Below are 19,318 nucleotides of genomic sequence, written 5' to 3'. Positions count from 1 at the left end.
GGCGTGCACCGTAATATACTATTCTTTGTGCCTCCTCTCGTTCGGTAAGCACAATGATATTATTACCAGATCTTTACGATTTTCCTTTCTTTTTTTCTTACCGATTTTTTTGAGTAGCCAGCGGCATTTTTCACAGCAGCCAAGAAACTAACGATACCCGTGACAATATTCTTTAAATTTCATTACTTGTGTTAAATTTCGTCCCTCGCTCGTGATGCAGCTGGTACCTTCAACACATGTCGTTTGACGCGACAAGTTTCTCTTTCTTTCTTTCTTTCTTCCCACACTTTGTACTTTGTAACTCAAGTATGTAATATATATAGTTTTGCCCCGAGAAAATTTTATCGAGCAACGCGCCACCGAAGAGATATTTTCCCGATTTGACGAATCGTGCAGGAGAGTACGGACGGCAGAGCTCTCGTGACGAGAGAGGGGGGGGGGTGTGGAATCGGTGGGGCTGGTTGTTGTATTTTTATTTTCCGGTCCATATCAGCAGCCGACGTTTGGACAATCAGAGGAGGAAAAGACGAGCGAGTGAGAAAGGGGGAACGTGAATTTTGTGCGTAATCGGGAAGATCTCGGGGACCTTTGCGGTGGGCATATAGGCCGTTCGATTTCTCTCTCTCTCTCCGCAGGTTCTCGCTCCGAGGCGGCTCGCTCCTTTGATCGAACACTGCACAGCAGTCCTGAGAAACAGCGGCGGCCAACTTACCGATCTGGACCATCTCTCCCACCCCGCTCGCTCGTTTTCTTGCCTCCGGACACCCGCGGCGAAGATCCCCTTTTTTTTTCCCCATTATAATTAGCGCTCCCGGTACCAAGATCAACGCCACTGCCGCCACTGCCACCAAACACGGAAAACTCGACCGCATGAAAAATGCTCTTCCGCCACTTCTGCGCCGGCTGCTGCACGCCTTGAGAAACACTATTTTTCTTACTCCCGTTTCCACGACTCGAATCGTTTGTTATAATGTACATATAATTATTATCCTGCCCATACCGAACGTTAAACTAACGCGGGTCGATATCGACACAAGGCCGGATATTACGAACAAGTAAGTACATCGAGCTAAGAAGGAAGGGAAAAAGAATGGGAGGCCGAGCTGTGCATGGGTCGTAAACGTGTCGGCGTGCTCGTTTTTCTAAAAGTTCTAACGAGTTTACGACGTGGTGGCGCGGCTGTCAGTGGACGTCATTAAAAAAGAGTAATTTTGTCGAAAACTAATTAGCAAGAAAAGAGCGCTCACCTGGACAAATCACCATAATTTTAATTGCTCTCACATCCCGCGTCGTTGAAGAACAGAGGGCGAGTAGGGGGGGGGGGCACACACAAGCTCACACGGGCAGAGCACACGAGGTATATAATAAGGACGACAAGTTCCGTTTGCCGGCGCAACTCCCATGACTCGTCTTTTTTTTTTTTTTTTTTTTTTTTTTTCCTGCCCCCCCGATGTACCTGCTGTACCTACCTACACTCCACCTTCTCCTCTTCTTTTTTTCCTTCTCTCCACCTCTCTCCTATGGCGGTTTTGTTGCTCTCAGCCATCGAGCATCCACTTACGAAGAACATCTTCATTCATCGTAATTTTATACCGCGCTTTTCTATTGCGCAAAAAAACACGACGACGACGACATGCCAATAAAAATAGTCCGTGTGCACAATGTTACAAACGCAATTACAATTACTGAACATGCGCACGCGTTGCGTTTGGAAAATTCAAAATTTGGGTCAATGAGATGGTGATGATTACACGAATTCAATAGTTACAAGTAGTCTCGATAAATATTGAAATCACTTTTATTTCACGTTCACGCGAAATCGTGTGGCCAAGTTAAATAATCATATTACATTTATACAGATTTCACGTAGGTACAATCTAAATCAATTATGTTCGCACTGTGCTCGACGCATCATATTTTACTTTCGTTAGATATTTCTCCAGCGTCTCGACATAATTCACGTAAATACATTATTTACACAGTTTGCCACAATCTGCACTTTTACATCTCGCAATATGTTCACGCTACTCTGTATGTACACTTTAAAATAAATAATTTGTCCTCCCCGAGCTGCCGTCTCGACTAAATGACGCAGGCTCAATGTGCTCCGGTTTGTTTGATCAATTAGAAAAACAAAATGCAACTTTTGACAAGTGGTCGGCCGCAATCGACGAATAATACTTAATCATAGTATGTTTAAATAAGCTCGGAAAACAGCTTGAGTCGACAAAAACCGACGTGCTTCGAAGCTAAGATTTTTATAAAAATACAATTGCCAAAAGACACCGTCATCGTTACTATTACCATTGGATGAGCAAACACGTTTTTTTTCATTTTTTTTAAAATTTAAACATTGAAATTCACGGAGTCGATCAACTCGTCACTCATGACGTAGCCTTCAAAATAAAGTAACATATGTTTTCGGGTTGCATCAACAGTACCTTTTTCGGTTCAGCGCACACAATGTCACGTACCTATACCCCTATTTACACTATGTACATATAAATATATATTTATATAGATGTATACATCAATAAAGTAAATTCATAAGAGTGAACAGCAGATTATTAGATGAGAATTCGTATATTGTGGGCCCATCTTTCTTGCGTATCGGCTACAGCTTCGCCAGTCATCGGTTCCTCCTTTACAGCGTCAAACAGCTTACGGAGAGGTAACACGTGATGATGGCATAATTACACCAGTGGGGGCATCAGTGCCCAAACAGAGGGAGTAAGACAGTACTCGGGTTCGTAGGGCGATGCACCGGAGGCGCTGAGATCATGCCATTGCAGGTGTGTGCCAATAGAGGAGGGGAAAACAATAAAAGAACAATGCAAAGGATGAGGGTCGCAGGGGGGGGGAGAGAGATGGGCCTAGGGTCGGTGTCCGGGTGGCGTCATGAACATGGCGGCGGCGGCGGCGTGCGAGTGCCTGGCCATCGCCGCGGCTATGAAGGGCGGCACGGCTGGACTGCCGGGCGGCCCGACGCCCGAGAACATCAGGCTCGAGCCGAAGCTCGGGTGGAGCAGCGGCCTCGCCGACAGCCTCAGCTTCTCTATCTCCGCCTCCTGCAGCCGCTTCGCCTTGGCTCGCCGGTTCTGGAACCAAATCTTCACCTGCAAAGCACACCAGAAGATCCAGACTATGTTTTTTTTTTTTTTTTTTTTTTTCCTTAACTCCTGGGGCTTGCGGTCTGGTACAAAAATCAACCAAATCAGTGGTGTATCAACTGCTCCACTAGCTTATCCCAAACGTATGAATATATATATTTTTTTTCTTTGGTATTCGGATGAGCTAATCAACCACCGATTTGGTTATTTTTTGAATGCCTATTCAACACTTTAACGTAAAAATCATAACCATGCACTTTTTAACTGTCCTTTCAAAACGCATCACTTGAACGAATAGTGCGATCGACTGTCTTATACGTAAGGGTACTTACCAATTAATTTTCTATTGTAAAATATAAAACCACTAAAAAATGGTTAAGCGCATCTACGATTTTCTTTGATTAATTCTATAATTTTTAACGTCACAGGCGGGTACGAGAGATCCTTCAACAATTAAGATTTCACGTGAATATGTGTTTAGATAGTTCACGAGATTTGAACCGGGTGTAGCCGGGACTACGGGTTCGTCTCTCTACCATCTGTATAATATACTTAATATATTATAATGTTTTAAATTGTACTATTACAAAAATTGTGAGTTGAGAAAGTTACGATTAGCGTAAAGGTAACAAATAAATTATAGACGCGTAAAAAGTTTAATGATTTTTTGCACGGCAATAAGAGAGTGTGTGGCAAAACTCCTCAATTGTACATTAAAGTCACCCAACACCGAGTACATTTCATTTGTACAATAAGTCGAGCCGCAGTCGCCGACGAGAAGGCTATATATGTACGTAGGTACAGGCAGAGACCGCGAAAATCAATACCCTACGCGTACCTAGCGGTGCGCCGAAAGCGTCACTCCCTGCGACCTCGTCCATGCCCGGCTGGACGAAAGTACCTAACATTGAAATAGAAAAAAAAAAAACACCGCAATATTGTGGCTGACATGAATAACGTTGACTGTCGGTTCTTCGCTGGGTGTGGGTAGGGGGATTTTTTATGAAAAGTCCATAGACACTTACCTGTGTCTCGGTGAGGTGGAGCGACGAGGAAAACTCGGCCCTCTCGGCGATCGTCAGATACTGCTTTTCGCGAAACTTCTTCTCCAGCGAGAGCAGCTGCTGCGTCGTGAAGGGCGTCCTAGGCTTCCTGTTGGGCTTGTGCTTCCGCAGCGTGCACCTCACCGGGCCGGGCCCTGGACCCGGCAGCCTTATGTCACCTACGAACCGAGAAAAACGCCAGTCAGCCCCTCCTCTTACCGCCAAATCACCGCATTTTTAAATCCTCCCTATACGACAAACAACACCCACTATATTCGAGTGCATGGATACATTACGCGTTTCGAGCGAGCCAAAGGGAGATAAGGCCCTCTGCCGCTGGTTTTCCCAGCCGTTGAGATAGCGTAAGCATACATATTTATGTGCACGCAATCGTGAGAGCCGTTTAAAAGATTACAGCCAAAAAAAAAAAAAAGAAGAGCGCGATAACTCTTAATAGACTCGCTTATTTCCCCGTTGGTTGCCTCGTAACCCAGTATTTGCCGTCAAACGGGTAAAATATGCCCGAAAATAAGAAGCCACATCCCGTCGCCCTGGTCGCCCGTACACGAGTTTGTCGGCTCTCGTTCGTGGGCGCCGGCTTACGCAACGGGACATCGGTAATTCATCACTCGAGTGCCGGGGTAATGACACGAAAATCGTCCGGTCGCCCCGATAACGCTCACCAAACACCCGCTCCCGGTTACGTAACTGGTGCACGCCGAGCTCAGTGGACTTTTAAATCCAAAGACAAACAAATCCCGCACGATGGAGCCGACCAGGCCCATCGAGAATCGAAGCTATATACATGCCCGCGCAACGCTCTTCTTTGAGAAAAACAGCTGTGTGTGTATATATATATCCAGGGTAGGGGTGGGGTTGGGGGAGAAGAAAAATAATAGAGACTCAGGAAATGCTCGCTCGAATTTACGGCTCGGCGCGGCATGCGGTTACACGGGTATATAGGCCCGAGGGCACGCTGTATCGGGAGGAGGAAAGCTTGACAAATCACCTCGATCACGTCTCTCGGAATGAAATAATTACAATTTACGTCGCAATCCCGGCTCTCGTGCGCTAACCTAACGCGCGAGCGCCCGCGTACGCACAAGGGCCCGACCCGCGAGAACCTCATTAACAAGAGAGTGCGCGCAAAAAATACACCCGGTGCAACTTTTTTTTTTTTTTTCCTCGAGTCGACGACCCGCCCGCGCTACTAATTATCCCCGGGCGTTTTGCCCTATAATTCGCTACCGCCTTCCTATGTATTGCGTACATAATACACTGCACGCGCAATTTTGTATCGAGCCCTTCTCGGCTACAAGGTTCACACAGCACTCGACCAAAGTGGGACCATATAATTTTATTATAGGTATACGTCCAGGTATTTATTGCCATGAAAATTGACGATAAACGCCCGGTGCAAAAAAAAAAAAAAAAAAAAAAAAAAAAGTGTACGTATATAGAAATGACATCCCGATCGTCAATAATTGATGGGTATGAATCAATTATTAATTGACAGTGTGTGTTTCGTTGGCGGGACGCGAGGAAGGACGTATGGCGACGGATTATGAGTAAATTGTCCGTATCTTTGTCTCCCCCTTCCCCCCCTCGGTGAAATAAAAAAAAAGTGATCGATGAGCCGTGCTCTCTCTGCTACCGAGGAACAAAATAATTAACAAATTAATGAGTTTGTCCCGTCCGTTTCTCGCTTGTCTCTCGTTCGTTGCGTATTTCGACGTATAAAGATGAATGGGTAATTTATATTAAATTAACCGATCATTGTTCCCCTTTCGCATCTGCAGCCTATATTATAATTATGTTCGTCTGCATAAGTAATATACGCGCTCCCCCAATTGGTAAAAACAAGTGCCAAAGTGATTCCCTCGTCAAGTCGAGAGGGTAGCAATTGCACGAATCCGTCTGCGAATGAATAATTTATTCTCGTTTATTCGACTTTTCAAAGAAATTATTCCAACCACTCGTGCACTCTGGGGAAAAACTGTTTTCTTTTTTTTTTTCATCATTGTTATACCTACCAGGAATCATATGTATACATACGTGTATGGTATATATAAAGCGCGTTGCGTGTCTCGGAAATCGAGCAAAAAGCGTATTAGCCACGGTGTTTATTGTTCTGTCGAAGGGAGTTTGCTTTGCGTGCCGTGCCACGTCACGTCGGGTTATCATATTAATTTCGAAATGAATTTGTTGCCAATTACGCTGAATTATTTTTCATAATCCCCACACGTTACGCATTATAACTATTCATTCATTAAATCGCCCCGCGGAGCAATAAATTACAAATTCAGATCGCGTGTGTGTACTTTTTTTTTCACTCTTTTTCAGTATATACATGCTCGTTTAGATATAATTTTAATCGTTCATTAATTGCGTCGATCGAATCGGAGCATTTCTTAATTTGTCGAGCGAAAGATGGAGCGGCGTTGCGTAACGTATGTAATCGAAGTTTATCGAATGCGACGAAGAAAAAGTGTGACCCCGAAGAGCATATTTTGAATAATTTTCAAATTCATCTGTTAAATTTCCACTTCATGAGCCATCATTTTCGGGACGCGATTTCTTTAACCATCAAAACAAAGCTTAAAAAAATTGAATACACACATCAGGAGCGCATGAATAAAAAATGTCGAGCCGATCGAGTCGTACGGTGTCGTGGAAGGGGGGTAACGATCAGGGGCGTAAAAATAACGAGGGCCATCGATCGGCAATGAAAGTAAAAATAATTTATATGCCGAGAAAGAGGGATCAAGCTAACAAGCATCAGTTTTTACGGGACTGCATGTATGTATGTATGTATCGAAGCAATTGCATTATGGATGGACCGAGTTATGTTACGTATGACTCTATCATCTCTGAGCGAGAGAGTGTGTACGACCACACCAGAATCATGTTTGAACTCTCTCTCTCTCTGTACACACACGAACATACCCATGCAAGGTAGTTGTTATATTTATATAGGTATATATATATATGAATGCGGTAAGAGAGCACAGAGAGAGATGGAGGAAGCTGGACGGTCGGGTCTATGATGTGTATAGGCTCGCGAGAGAGCAGGTTAGCGGCTCGGCGATCCCCTTCTCGGGCTTTATACGCCAAGCAGCAGCAGCAGAGAATCCCGTAATGGCCGGAGATTTCTTTCTCGGAAGCAGCACGAGTTTCTCATTAGGATCGTCCGTATTTCGCCCGCGCGAGTGATATAAAGAGAGCGGGAGAGCCGTGGTACTTGTAGGTAGGTATACCTACACTCTATATAAGATGCTGCTGGCAGCTATACCTATTATGTGTGTATATAAAACACCTATGTGCTGGGAACATACAGCATACTTATATCATGATGCACCGGAGGGAGGGAAAAACGCCGCGGCGCGCGTTACTTCGTTAGAATTTGAATTAGATGCGTCCACCTATCCCATCAGGGATGGAGCCGCGCAACAGAGGTACGGATATACCTACCTATGTATGTATGTCTGTATGTAACGTGTTTCGCGTCACGTAGCGCGTGCCGGCCGCGCTAATTGTACCTGAGAAACGCGAGCCTGCACTACCACTCGCGGGCCGATTTGAATGCGCGAGGCACGATCCCCTCCCTCCCTACCCCTCTTGGATGACCACCTAAGCTGCACCGGCCGGCCAACGTGTTTTGCAAGGATGCCGCCGCACTACGTGCTCGAGCCGATGCTGGGAAACCGTGCACACACATGTGTACTTGTACGCGCTCGGTGTACATGTATATCCTCCCCCTCTGCTCTCTCTCTCTGTGGAAAAAGCGAGCTTCCCAGCACTGCCGCAGCTTCGAGTATTTCCTCCTATTAGCTCCGATGTGTGTGAAAATTACGACACGCTCCCGCTTTGGTTGTACAACAAAACTATCATACCCATGTATACGCATCTCTCTCGATCCGCGTCGATATTATATATTTACGTCAAAACTCATTATCTCACCTGTCTATGCCTCCAGCTCGTTATGACAACAATCATAAATTTTTTCACTTATATGAATGAAAGTATGGGTACCCTGACCCCTGATGGTGACTTTGAAGCGTAATCGTCGGGCCGGCCAAAAACAAAACTAATGTGAAAAAAACAGAGAGTCGAGGGCCGATAAGTGGGTATTTATATATATTATATAATAATAAAAAAAAAACGAGAGCAATTCGACGATAATGCACGAAGGCGCCCCGGCTGCGTCGTCTATATATGTACCAGCTGTGATACATGTATATATATATATAGATACCATATATATATATATATATATGCTGATTAAACGGTTACGACATTATAAATACGTATTACGTTACATGTGGTGTATATCATACCGGGCGAGCTCTTTACGAGAGCGATAACAACTCCGTCCGCGGGAAGCAATAAAGCGACGAGTGTAGGTAAACGAGAGGGAAAAAAAAGAAGAGGAGCAAAGGAGGAAGCCAGAGCAAGTCGCGGGGACTAAATCGAAATGATGATGATAAACAGCGTCTCGCTATGTAATTATTAGATGATTAGAGCTGATGTGTATATACATATGTACATGCGTCTCGAGTGTGTTTACAAGTATAAATATAGTATATGGGCGTTGGAGCGACAAATACATGAAAATAAAGGATGAGTAAGTGCGAGTGGCTATAATATGATATAATGCATAAGTGGACGGAGTGGTGGTGAGGAATCGATGATAGAGGCGCAAGCGCAATTAAGCTCGCGTGGACGGGTAGTGTAAACTCGCGGCGCAACTAATCTCCAGGACCGGTGACATTATTTACGCAATAAACTGCCCGTGCCGAGCCTTCAACGTATATGCGTGGACGTATATATAACCCCCATACAAACAGAACACGCAAACTCGGGTGCATTGGGTGTCTCCTCGGGTGCGTGAATTACGATAAAAGCCGTGCGCGGTCGCGTTAACGAGCCTATCTTTTCACTTATCTAATTCGAAGGGGCCGAGGAAAGGGGGGGGGGAAGAAACAGCAGCCTCCGAGAAAAGCGAGCGAGCCAAGAGGCGTCATGCGAATCGCTCCCGTGCTAATTGGAGCTACCGGCTCTCGATCGCATTAACCAGCACCCGCAGTTCCAATGAAATACATATAGGGGTGCCCGGCATATACACCCACACTTACTCTGATTTAATTATATTTATTCACGCTCCGGAAAGTCTGCCGCTCCACACTTTCGATACTTCCGCGCTCAACGAGGGGCAAATCGATCACCTATGCCCATCGGAATATATTACCTACAAATGTACATATATACATAACACGTCCCTCCCATTCTCGGGTGTACCCATCTCTTTGCCCATCCCAACGAAATTACGGCCTGGACGCGCAAGTCTATACTTCAACCTGTAATTGCGCTTTCGTTTCAATCGGAGCCACTTTTCACTCGAGTTCAATTAACTGTCATATCAGACGCTAATAGAGCAAGTTATTTTCAAACTCAATCGGGAATCCAGTTTATTTTGATCCATACATAATATATGTAGAGAGAGAGAGAGAGAGATACGTGTATACTATTTCATTTGTATTGTACGAAAAGGGTATATAGAGACAAAGATTTTGATAGCATTTATACGCTCGCGTGTAAGAATAAAATCAATTTTTCACGTATTGTATTATAATTCAATATACCATACACGTATTGAATTGGGTGGCTGCTTGTATGAAAATATGATGATGATGGTGATGATAATAATAATAATAATAATACATAATATATATGAAAACCGATACAATCGTAAATTCAATGCGATAAGAGAGTGTCCTATTGTGTGCCATGTAAGTGCAGGCAGAGCTTACAAAACGCCACGCAAATGGCTTGGGCTACCCGATGTGACGTGATCTCAATTTAACGGGGTATAGGGGGAGGAGATGACAAAATTGTGCAAACTTTTGTCGATGAAAAGAGAATTTATGGACTTGAAGCTCGGCAAAAGCTTTGACGCATGCGCGATTCAGTGTGCGAATATACATATGCGAAACTGTGCTTTCGTCAGCTACGTTGGAAGCTCTCGCCGTGTAGCCGTACAACCTAATAATCGAGGAGTAAGGAAAAAGCATTTGTAGGAAGATATAGGAGGCAACGTCCTTGGTTTTGGCGTGTTCACATCAGGTGCCGTAAGTGCCACTCGTTAGGGATTCCCCCGAAACGGGTCTGACTGGTTGCATGAGGCACAAGTATGTATGTATATACCTATATAAACGAGCGCGGTACTTGTGTGTTATACATGTACTCGCATGGGTAATGTGCCATGCCTCGCGCCAAGTGCAAACATGGCCTCCTACTCGGGCCTCTCCCACCATCAGGCGAGAGACGCGGAAAAGCTCGATGCGAGAGGTGGAGGGGGAGAGAGGTGACGCTCGATACGGCTAATGCGCTACAAATTCGACAAATGCAGCTGGCGCGCTAATTATGAGATCTCGCGGGAGAGAGAAACGCAAGAGCACCAACACCTATGTCACATATACGGGGTATGACCTGCTGCAGTGCTACTGCAGTTGCAAGACAAAGTCGCGTGGACACCTTCCACTCACTCCCTCCCTTTCCTCGATTAACGTGCATCATACGATGTCCCTGGCGGGTGAAAGCTTGTGCACCGCTGTCGTGTGGTCGTTACAGCTTGGCGAAACTTTCCTCGCCCAGCGGGACTATTATTATTACTCGTGCTATTTATCGCCTCTACGGCCCGTAAACGTCACTTTTGAGTCAACGAGAGACTCAGTTTTGAATTAATTAGAAACAACGCGTATGCCAAAACGATTCACGGTATACTCTGTGGTCCCCGTTTTTGTTTTTTTGAGAGACATGTATATTAAGGGGCTTACCGTTCGGACTGGTGGGCCCTCCGTGCGGGCCGTAGATGTGCGCGTGGGGGTTGTGGGGGTGCGGTGGGGGCGGTAGCCAGGCGAAGCTGGCCAACGAGGCGGGGAAGCCGGCCGAGCCCCAGCCGGTCGGGCCCTGGAGGTACGAGCTCGGGCCCCGCTGGACCCCCGGGTGTATAGGCTGGGGCACGAGTGGACTGGCCTTGCCCCGCACCGCGGCTGACGCCCCACCGTCGGCGTCCGACTCGGCGCAATCGTCCGAATCCATCACGTTGAGGTCCTCGCTGTGCGCGTCCTCCTGGTCGTGCAGCCTCGTACTCGTCGTGGCCGACTCGTTGTCCCCGCCCTCGAGGCCCGAGTGGTTACCCGGCTCGGAGTCATCAGCGCTGCGCTCGTCGTACTCGTCGTGCTGTTGGTGCTGCTGGCGGAGCGGCGAGTCCGCTTGTCGCTCGTCCGTCTCCTGGATCAACAGCTCCCGGCGAAGCTCACCCACCAGCCGCAACGGTGCCCCACCCTCGGCCGCCGTTCGACTGCTCAGGTCTTTGGCGACGAGGAGCGGCCGGGGCTCCAGCAGCAGACCCCTCGGCGACTGCTGGCCCGCGAATGGACCGGAGTTTTGCAGTACCGCCGAGTGGTGCAGCTGGTGGTGGTGGTGGTCATAGTCGCGGTTGAAGCGCCGGGCCTCGGGGGCCTCGCCACCGACACCAAATAGGAGGCTGGCAGCGGCCGAGGAGGGCGAGGACCGCCTCGTGCCGCTGAGCAGCGCGTCGACGCTGAAGCTGATCTTGCCGCTGCGCGCCGGCTTGAGGCTCGACGAGGCCATAGGCTGCGAGAGCGTGCCCTCGACCGGTGCTTCTTGCTGTTGGTCTTCGTGCTCATCCTGTTGGGGCTTGGGCACCGATTGCCTTATATTACCGCCTGCTGTTGCTGCCTCGGTGTTGATGATGCTGCTGCTGCTGCTGCTGCTGCTACTGCTGCTGTTGCTGCCGCTCATCTCCGGCCGTTGCGCATGTCCGGGCGCGTCACCAGCTCGGCGATCCCCGCCGGCCGGCCATACCCCTCGGTCACGGCACCACCAGCAACGATATACCCCCTACAACACCTCCTGGGATATTGTCACGGGGCCCATGGCCCCCTCTGACACTGCTGCCCCCCCCTCCGCTGTATATATAGGTATACACAACGATACACGAGCTAGCGTCGTCTGCTCCACGCGCGATCGATTACCGCGGCCTCTTGCCGTTTCGGGGAGATGAATTACTTTTCTTTTTCTTTTTTTTCCTTTTTCTTTTTGTTTTTTCTTTTATACGCGTGTGTTGTACGTGTGTTTGGGTTATTGGGTTGAAGTGCTGCGAGCGACGACCGAGCGAACGCGACGCGCCGGGGAGCATAGGCGAACGCTGCTTGACGTGCCCGGAGCTGCTCGGCGTCCGCGATCTGCCTCGGAAACGGCACTGATTACCGGCTCGTCGCGCCAAGCAGCGGAACAACCCGGCTCACCGGGGAGAGAGAGAGAGAGAGAGGAGGTGGAGATAAGCGAGCAAACACGAGGGAGAGAGCTAGCCGCGGGTCGCGCCGCCCCCTCGGCGAGCACGGGGCCAGGTGGCGGGGCACGCCCACCAGACGCTGCCGAGCCAATGGGCACCCAAAGTGCCGGGCCACTCCTATCCCCTGCTCGCGACTCTTCATAAGGTACACACACGCACGCACGGCTCCCAAGGGAGGGGGCATGGGTCTCTCTGCAGTCTGCCGCCGACGCTCACGATACTACCGGGGCAGGGGGTGGGGGGTGAAACGTGACGACTCCTAATTGTCTAATTCCAGGGCGCGGTGCGCGCGAATTGATTGGCAATCCTCTGCACCTAATAGTAACAATACACACACACACACATGCTATATAGAGGCCTCTGCTCGTTGTACGCTTGGATTGATAATATACATATACCTACCAGCGCCCGGGAGTTCGCTAACGGATAGAGGGGTGGAAGGGTGGCACCAGCTGCGAGAGGGGCATTAATATCCGACGTCGAGCTTACCCCCCCCCTAGTTTTCTCTCCCTCTGTCACGATGATGGCTGTCAATGCGCTACTTAACAATGAACGCTCGCAGAGACGTCAAGTGTGAATATTGTACGTATGTATATGGTATGCTCCCGTATGTCCCGTAAATCGTTCTATAAAATAATTACGTTTCGTTTCTGCCATTTGTTCCCCTTGATTCAATAATGGACAGTTATATTTTAAAGATTGTATACATAGATTTTGATTTGATTTGAAAACTGGTTTATTATGCCAAGGGCATCACAGGGCCGAAATGGAAATTTTGAAAGTATATTAGAACATAGTTACAATAATATCATTAATAACATATAACGAAAGGTATTACTAGTCCTAAAAGAGAAATCTCATAAATTTCACTATATTTCTGAGCACAAAATAATAAGCTATAGGTATAGAGAGAGATTAAGATTAGATTAAGATTAAATTTATTTAAGGCTAAGGACTCAGGGTCCTTAATAGCCTAAGCATTATACAAGGCTCAAAATATGAGCAGTCTACTTGTGCTTGCAAGCACTAAACATATATAACTAAGTACAGTCAGCTTAGTGTAATTATAGCTTCTTCGAAAAGAGAGAGAGAGAGAGAGAGGTGGTAAAAACATCAGTGCAGGGTGTATTATCACCAACAGATCCGAAAAAGGTGAAAAAGATCGTAGGGTTAATCGAGAAAAGTGTAAAAATTTGTTGGGTGGAAGCAGTTAATTTGTGACGCAAATTCTTTGGAGATTTATGCACCGGCGCGTCAGTGGAGGAGGAAAAAAAAAAAACCCTTCCTCGTTAACGCGAGGGCGCGACAGCCTGGAAGGGCCAAAGAAAGAAATTGATTCCTCGACGCAGCGGCGCGACGTCTACGGTGTCGTATATATATACACGTACGGGGCGAGCCTTGAAATTAGCGGAAGGCACGCGAGACTTTGGGTCGAGCCAACCGTACACCTACCGAACAACGTAGCCCCCGAGGGAGCAAATAGGCGCCTCGGTATTTTTTCAGCCCCCGACACACCTCGAGAAAAAACCAAAGAGAGAGGGATAATCGAAGGTAGGGGCGTAAGGTATATATATATATATTATACCTATACAATGCAATAATATAATCCGATGAGCTGCGCTGCGGGCGGGGGTGACGGGATACACGAAAGTGTGTAAGGACAGCGGGCCCGCAGGGAGGTGTCCGTCAGTCTCGTTGTCCACGGGAGCCTCGAAACAATCATGGGCGCTAGGTGCGGATTATATGTATACACGTCGACTTTTTTTTTTTTTTTCCCCCAATCCTGTAGCTGCTGTTGCAAAGCCTGCTTAGCAAAGCTGTGATTACTGCTGTCAGATATAATATATCCCAGTGATGTATCGACAACACCATTATCCTTTTTTTTTTTTCTTTCGCCTTTGGCAAAACTTGTAGGTTCTGCTGTGCCCAAGACAAATTCCTCGACTTTCGTCATCGTCAGCGACGATTTAATCCGAGCCACCGAGTGTAAACAAACCTCACAGCCATTGTTTGCATTATCCGCAGCGGTGAGAATTTTCACGAGATCATGTAAAAAAAAAAAAAAAAAAAAAAAAAAAGGTACAGCTTGACTGTTCCAGAGATGACAACGCAAATCTATATAGAATTTTTACCATCCAATTGTTTGATTAGTAAGCATACAATATATTACTCGGGTATACGCATATATAAAGACTCGTAATGCAACGTAATTTTGTCTATTTTTGATGAGAATCACGCACCAGGTCAACTACAATAATGTGAGAGAGGAAAAGGCTAATAAAGTATAGGTGCATACGTGTATATATGTATATAAATAATTATACCCCGAGTATAAGTACAACACAAAAGGAAGAGAAGCGCAGAGCGTGCGAAAGCTCATTTGCCGCGAACATCGGCGCTAAAGGGGAAGATACGGTGGTTAGGTACTTAAGTATATAAAAAAGAAAGATCGTGCAACGCTAGCAGAGTACTTGGGTATACCTACCGAGCACATAGCGCAGCCATGCAAGTGGGCATAAATATAGGTGAGCCGAGAGCTGCAGGTCTATTAAAGCAAAGTATAGCTGCAGGCACATCCGTCCGCCCATATGATATACTCGTGGATGGTCGTTGCGGCACTGGAGACAGTAGGTAGAGTACTCTGCAGTGTAGCGAGTATTAGGCAGTTAGTGACTCGGCAATCCAGTTTAGGTACAAAATGGCTGTCGTTTAGCGAGGATTAATGGTCCCCGGGATTCACAGGGTTCACGAGTGTACATATAGGCAAGCGTACCTTATACCTACTACACACCGGGTAGTAATATAAAGGGCCCAATGTAATAATGCTGCAGCAGATGCAACGACGCTAGTGTGTGTGTGTGTGTGTGTGTGCTCGAGTCAACTTCGTTACATTATATACGTATACACCTCTGTCCCAACAGTGGCCTCCATTATGATATTATCCGATGTGCTCTTTTTATATCCCATGCACTACACGCATGAGTAAGAATATAAACGTATTATGCGCGACACGTATGCATATGTATATGTATATAGTCCATATAAGCACATCATTTTATTGTGTATGAGCGTTATAATGTACCAAAGTGTACGAGAGGGGTGGAGAGAAGAATCGAGCTGCAGGGATATTATTTAAGTAGACGAGGAGGAGGAGGAGGAGAGAAGAAGAGCGAGCGCCGTTTAGCTGGGCGTTACACGCTCGAGTGGCTCCCCTCCGCAAAAGGACTCCTTTGTCCACACACACACGCACACACACGTATATATATACATATAGTGTGTACTTATTGAAAAGCACGGGGATGGGTACATAGAACCCCGCCAGTCATGAAGTGCGCGTTATAAAGCGCTGACAGAGATTTAGAGTGTATTTAATGTTGAATTAGCCCCGAGGACCCGCTCGTTTTTCCCGATGCTCATCATTTCATATATTCTTCCTTTTTTTTTCCCTCCTCTTGTGTCTCGTGTTGGGTGTCACCTATACAATAGGTATATACAGCGCGAGGCCAATGACGACTGCTGCTGCCGCCGCTTCCATTATTCGCGCCTAATAAGCTCTGGGCTAATCGATTGACTTTTAACCATCATCATTCCGGCGTTTATTCCCCGAACTATTAACGCTTTACGCTGCTGACGGTGCGATCTCTCTCTCTCTTTCTCCTCGGGTGGATGCCCACTGGAAAAAGGGACCCACCCCCGACCGATCCTCTTGTGCGCGAGCTCCCGAGCGTTATACGTCCATACGAGCTCGGCTAATAGTTCCGTGAAAAACCATAAGTATATACACATATACGTGGGTACCTACTCGAGTATCACTCTTCGTCTTTCGTACGTGTACCTACTCTGTGATTTACCAAAAGATATATATGTATACTTATATAGTCCGGATTCGGTCAGCCGTCGTGGGAGCCTTTAGATTTCCCAGTTGGTGTACCTATACGGACATCTCATTCCACTTTCGATTTTACAATCCTTATGATGGACTTACCATTAATGAGGGTTTGTCTCTTGGCTTTCGCTTTGTTTTTGTCATTTCACTATATACGTTGGAAAATCAAATCAATTTGCAAGCATATGTAAGGAAGGTTTTTTTTTAGTACCTCTTGTGGGAAAACTCCATCCAATCTCAATGATTCTTTGTTATTCAGGCCAAGAGCCAAGAGCCAAGGGATGAAGGCCCATGATTACCCGTGGCACGGTCAGGTTATACGAAAAAAAAAAAAAAAAACTTTTTGTAGGATAACAATACGCAGGTAAAGGTATTAAAGTACGGGCCTAGAGGGGGAAAAAAAAAAACCATTTTCAGGCGGATTTTTTCCAAAAACCACGTGCTCATTTTCGCGAAAATCCAAATCCGTGCAACGAAGCAATTTGCCTGCCGTTGTTTTTAACACGCCTCGCTTCCTTCCCACCGGAGCCTGCCCACAATGGGCTTTCGTTGTCAAAATCGTAATCCTTTCGATTGTTCGCCGGCTCCGCGCGACCCACGCAATCCCCTCTGCCGATGGCTCGGGAAACGGAGGTCGCTCCCGGGGCAATCTCGCCCCGTGAACCCGCCCATCGTCCCACCGATACGTACCCTGCCAGCGCCGCAGGTGGTATATCCACGGAAGGCGGCGCCGCGGCGGAACAATTTCCTACAACCCGGGATTCACCTACAGGGAGCATATCATTATTATACCCAATATCACCTGCACGGCGTCTCTCCTACATTGGTATACCATAACGTGGTACACCCGCTGTTTGCCGAGCCCTCGTTGTATTATTTCGCTAAACTCCGAGGCGGGCCCTCCTTTCTTCCTCCTTCCTTCGGGAATTCGGATTATGGATACAAGTATATATATATAGGTACCCTCCTCCGGGCTCCACGAGACTCTCTCTCTCTCTCTGTTCCTGTAGCTCTAATCTCTAAGTGCATGCAGTCACTCGGTCCCTTCTTCGCAGCTCGAGGTGGAGCGAAGAATCATCGGTACATCTACACATCACCGCGGTATCACCTCGACAGAATTTTGTTCTTTCTCCGGGCCAGGCCCAGCTGTTGCGCGTTTACGCGCGTGTGTCAAACAAGTTGAATCGCGTGTATTTATATGGTGCTCATTGTTGGTGGCTGCAGCGCGTCGCCCGTTAAGTAGGTACCTTGTACCCAGCGACCCTCGACTCTATATTACATAATGGTAGCGGGGCCGTGTCTCTAACGAGCCGCGACGAGCAGTTACGCCGATTAAATGTACCGCAACGACTCCCCTCCCTTTCTCCTATATTATTCACCCATTGTGCTGCTTATTTATCATTGATACCTAATTCGTGTGTATATATATATTATACTGTATAGACATCGCGTAACGAGACTCCCTTGACAGGCAGATCCACGTATTTGTGTCCACTTTACAAAAGATGAAACTCTTTTTTTTTTGTTCTCTTTTCATCTCTTCATTCCATACGGATACAATAGTACTTTTTTTCAGACTTTCATTTCTTATATGTTTGACAGGGTAAAAAACAAAAAGGTGTAGCTACACAATTCCTTTATTTTTGGTTAAAAACTTTACATAAAGTTAGTGGCATTACCGAATTATGTATACGAGCCGGGTAATTGTAACCAACAGAAAAACATCGATTGAAATGCATAAAAAAATTAACCAACAGCATTTAATTCATTATTTCTTAACATGTGTGGAGAGAATCGTTAATCTTTTAATGTTTTACCATTTAACATTTGTTACGAATCAGTATGGCTAAAAAAAAGAATGTATAATTTCTTGTCTATGCAGAAGAGCATAACATTTACGCTCATTTTTCAGACGTATACACCTCGTGATATTATCTTCAAAATCAACCTTTTTTATTTAATTTCAGTAATATAGCCACAACAATTAGAATTCGTTTAATCGCGAGTAAAAAAAAACGCGTAAATAATTTTTGAAACAAATCGAGCACAAGCATCGAATGTATTATATATTCAGGCGCCGAGCGAATAATAATAATACCGATGTATACTGCACAAATAAGCGTGGGTTCGCGTATCTACGTATAGATAACGTGTGTATAACGGGTGCGTACACAATATATGTATACACCAATATACCCGCGCGCGGAGCGTAGCGGGAGAAGATAAATATGATGGGGACGAAAGCGAGAGACAGCTGATAAGCGCGATATAAGTGATGATGGGATTTGGGAGCCGAGCCGAGAGGGTGGCTGCGTGAATTGCGGCCCATTCGGAATTCGGGACAGGAAATTACGAGTGTGCGCGAGCGAACCGAGCCCTCACAGAAAATTATCGCCAAGTGTGAAATGTGTAACAGCGGAAAAGGGGACACGGCTGCTCTTTCAAAAGCACCGAGTCCCGCGTCCATCTCTCCAGATACGCACATCATTGTATGCATATGGACGGGGTTGCGTATATCTTTTGCGCCTCGTCGCCCATCCTTGTACACTTGTAAATAAATCCAACTCATCCTCGGCTCCGCAAAAAAAGGGGGGGGGGGAAGGAATCGCGTCGGGGTTGAAAGGGCAGAAAATAATTGAATATCCACCCATAGACTGCCGTGTAGCGGTGCAGAGGGGATGAGCCGTCGGGAGGCTAATGATTGCCGTAATGGGGCGAGCGAGAGGTGATGAGCCCGCCCGATTAGCCGGACTCGGACTTTGTTCGCCCGTCCGTCCGTACGGGAGTATACATATACAAACCGTCGAGGTCGTGGGTGTAGTGGCGCGGCGCGTGCAACTGTCTCCCACATCGCCCGTTGCATGGACCGGCGGCAACGGACTGGATCCCTGTATAGTTG

General features: G+C 46.8%; 1 protein-coding gene across 1 annotated transcript; it reads right to left on the bottom strand.

The window, feature by feature from the left end:
* Positions 1-1,832: 1,832 nt before the first annotated feature.
* Positions 1,833-12,070, bottom strand: Msx (homeobox protein Msx). The gene is made up of 3 exons (XM_014357948.2): positions 10,990-12,070; positions 4,136-4,332; positions 1,833-3,116 (listed from the first exon to the last, which is right to left on the bottom strand). Exons 1-3 carry the CDS (start codon positions 11,978-11,980, stop codon positions 2,874-2,876), a joined length of 1,431 nt encoding a protein of 476 aa, XP_014213434.2. The 5' UTR covers positions 11,981-12,070; the 3' UTR covers positions 1,833-2,873.
* Positions 12,071-19,318: the final 7,248 nt, after the last annotated feature.

Source organism: Copidosoma floridanum, unplaced genomic scaffold (genome assembly GCF_036245765.1).
Source record: "Copidosoma floridanum isolate Cflo_tuat_1 unplaced genomic scaffold, Cflo_Japanese_pri ptg000021l, whole genome shotgun sequence".
In the NCBI taxonomy this organism is placed as follows: domain Eukaryota; kingdom Metazoa; phylum Arthropoda; class Insecta; order Hymenoptera; family Encyrtidae; genus Copidosoma; species Copidosoma floridanum.
Note: the sequence above shows the minus strand (reverse complement) of the source record. Positions and strands in the feature narration are given on the sequence as shown.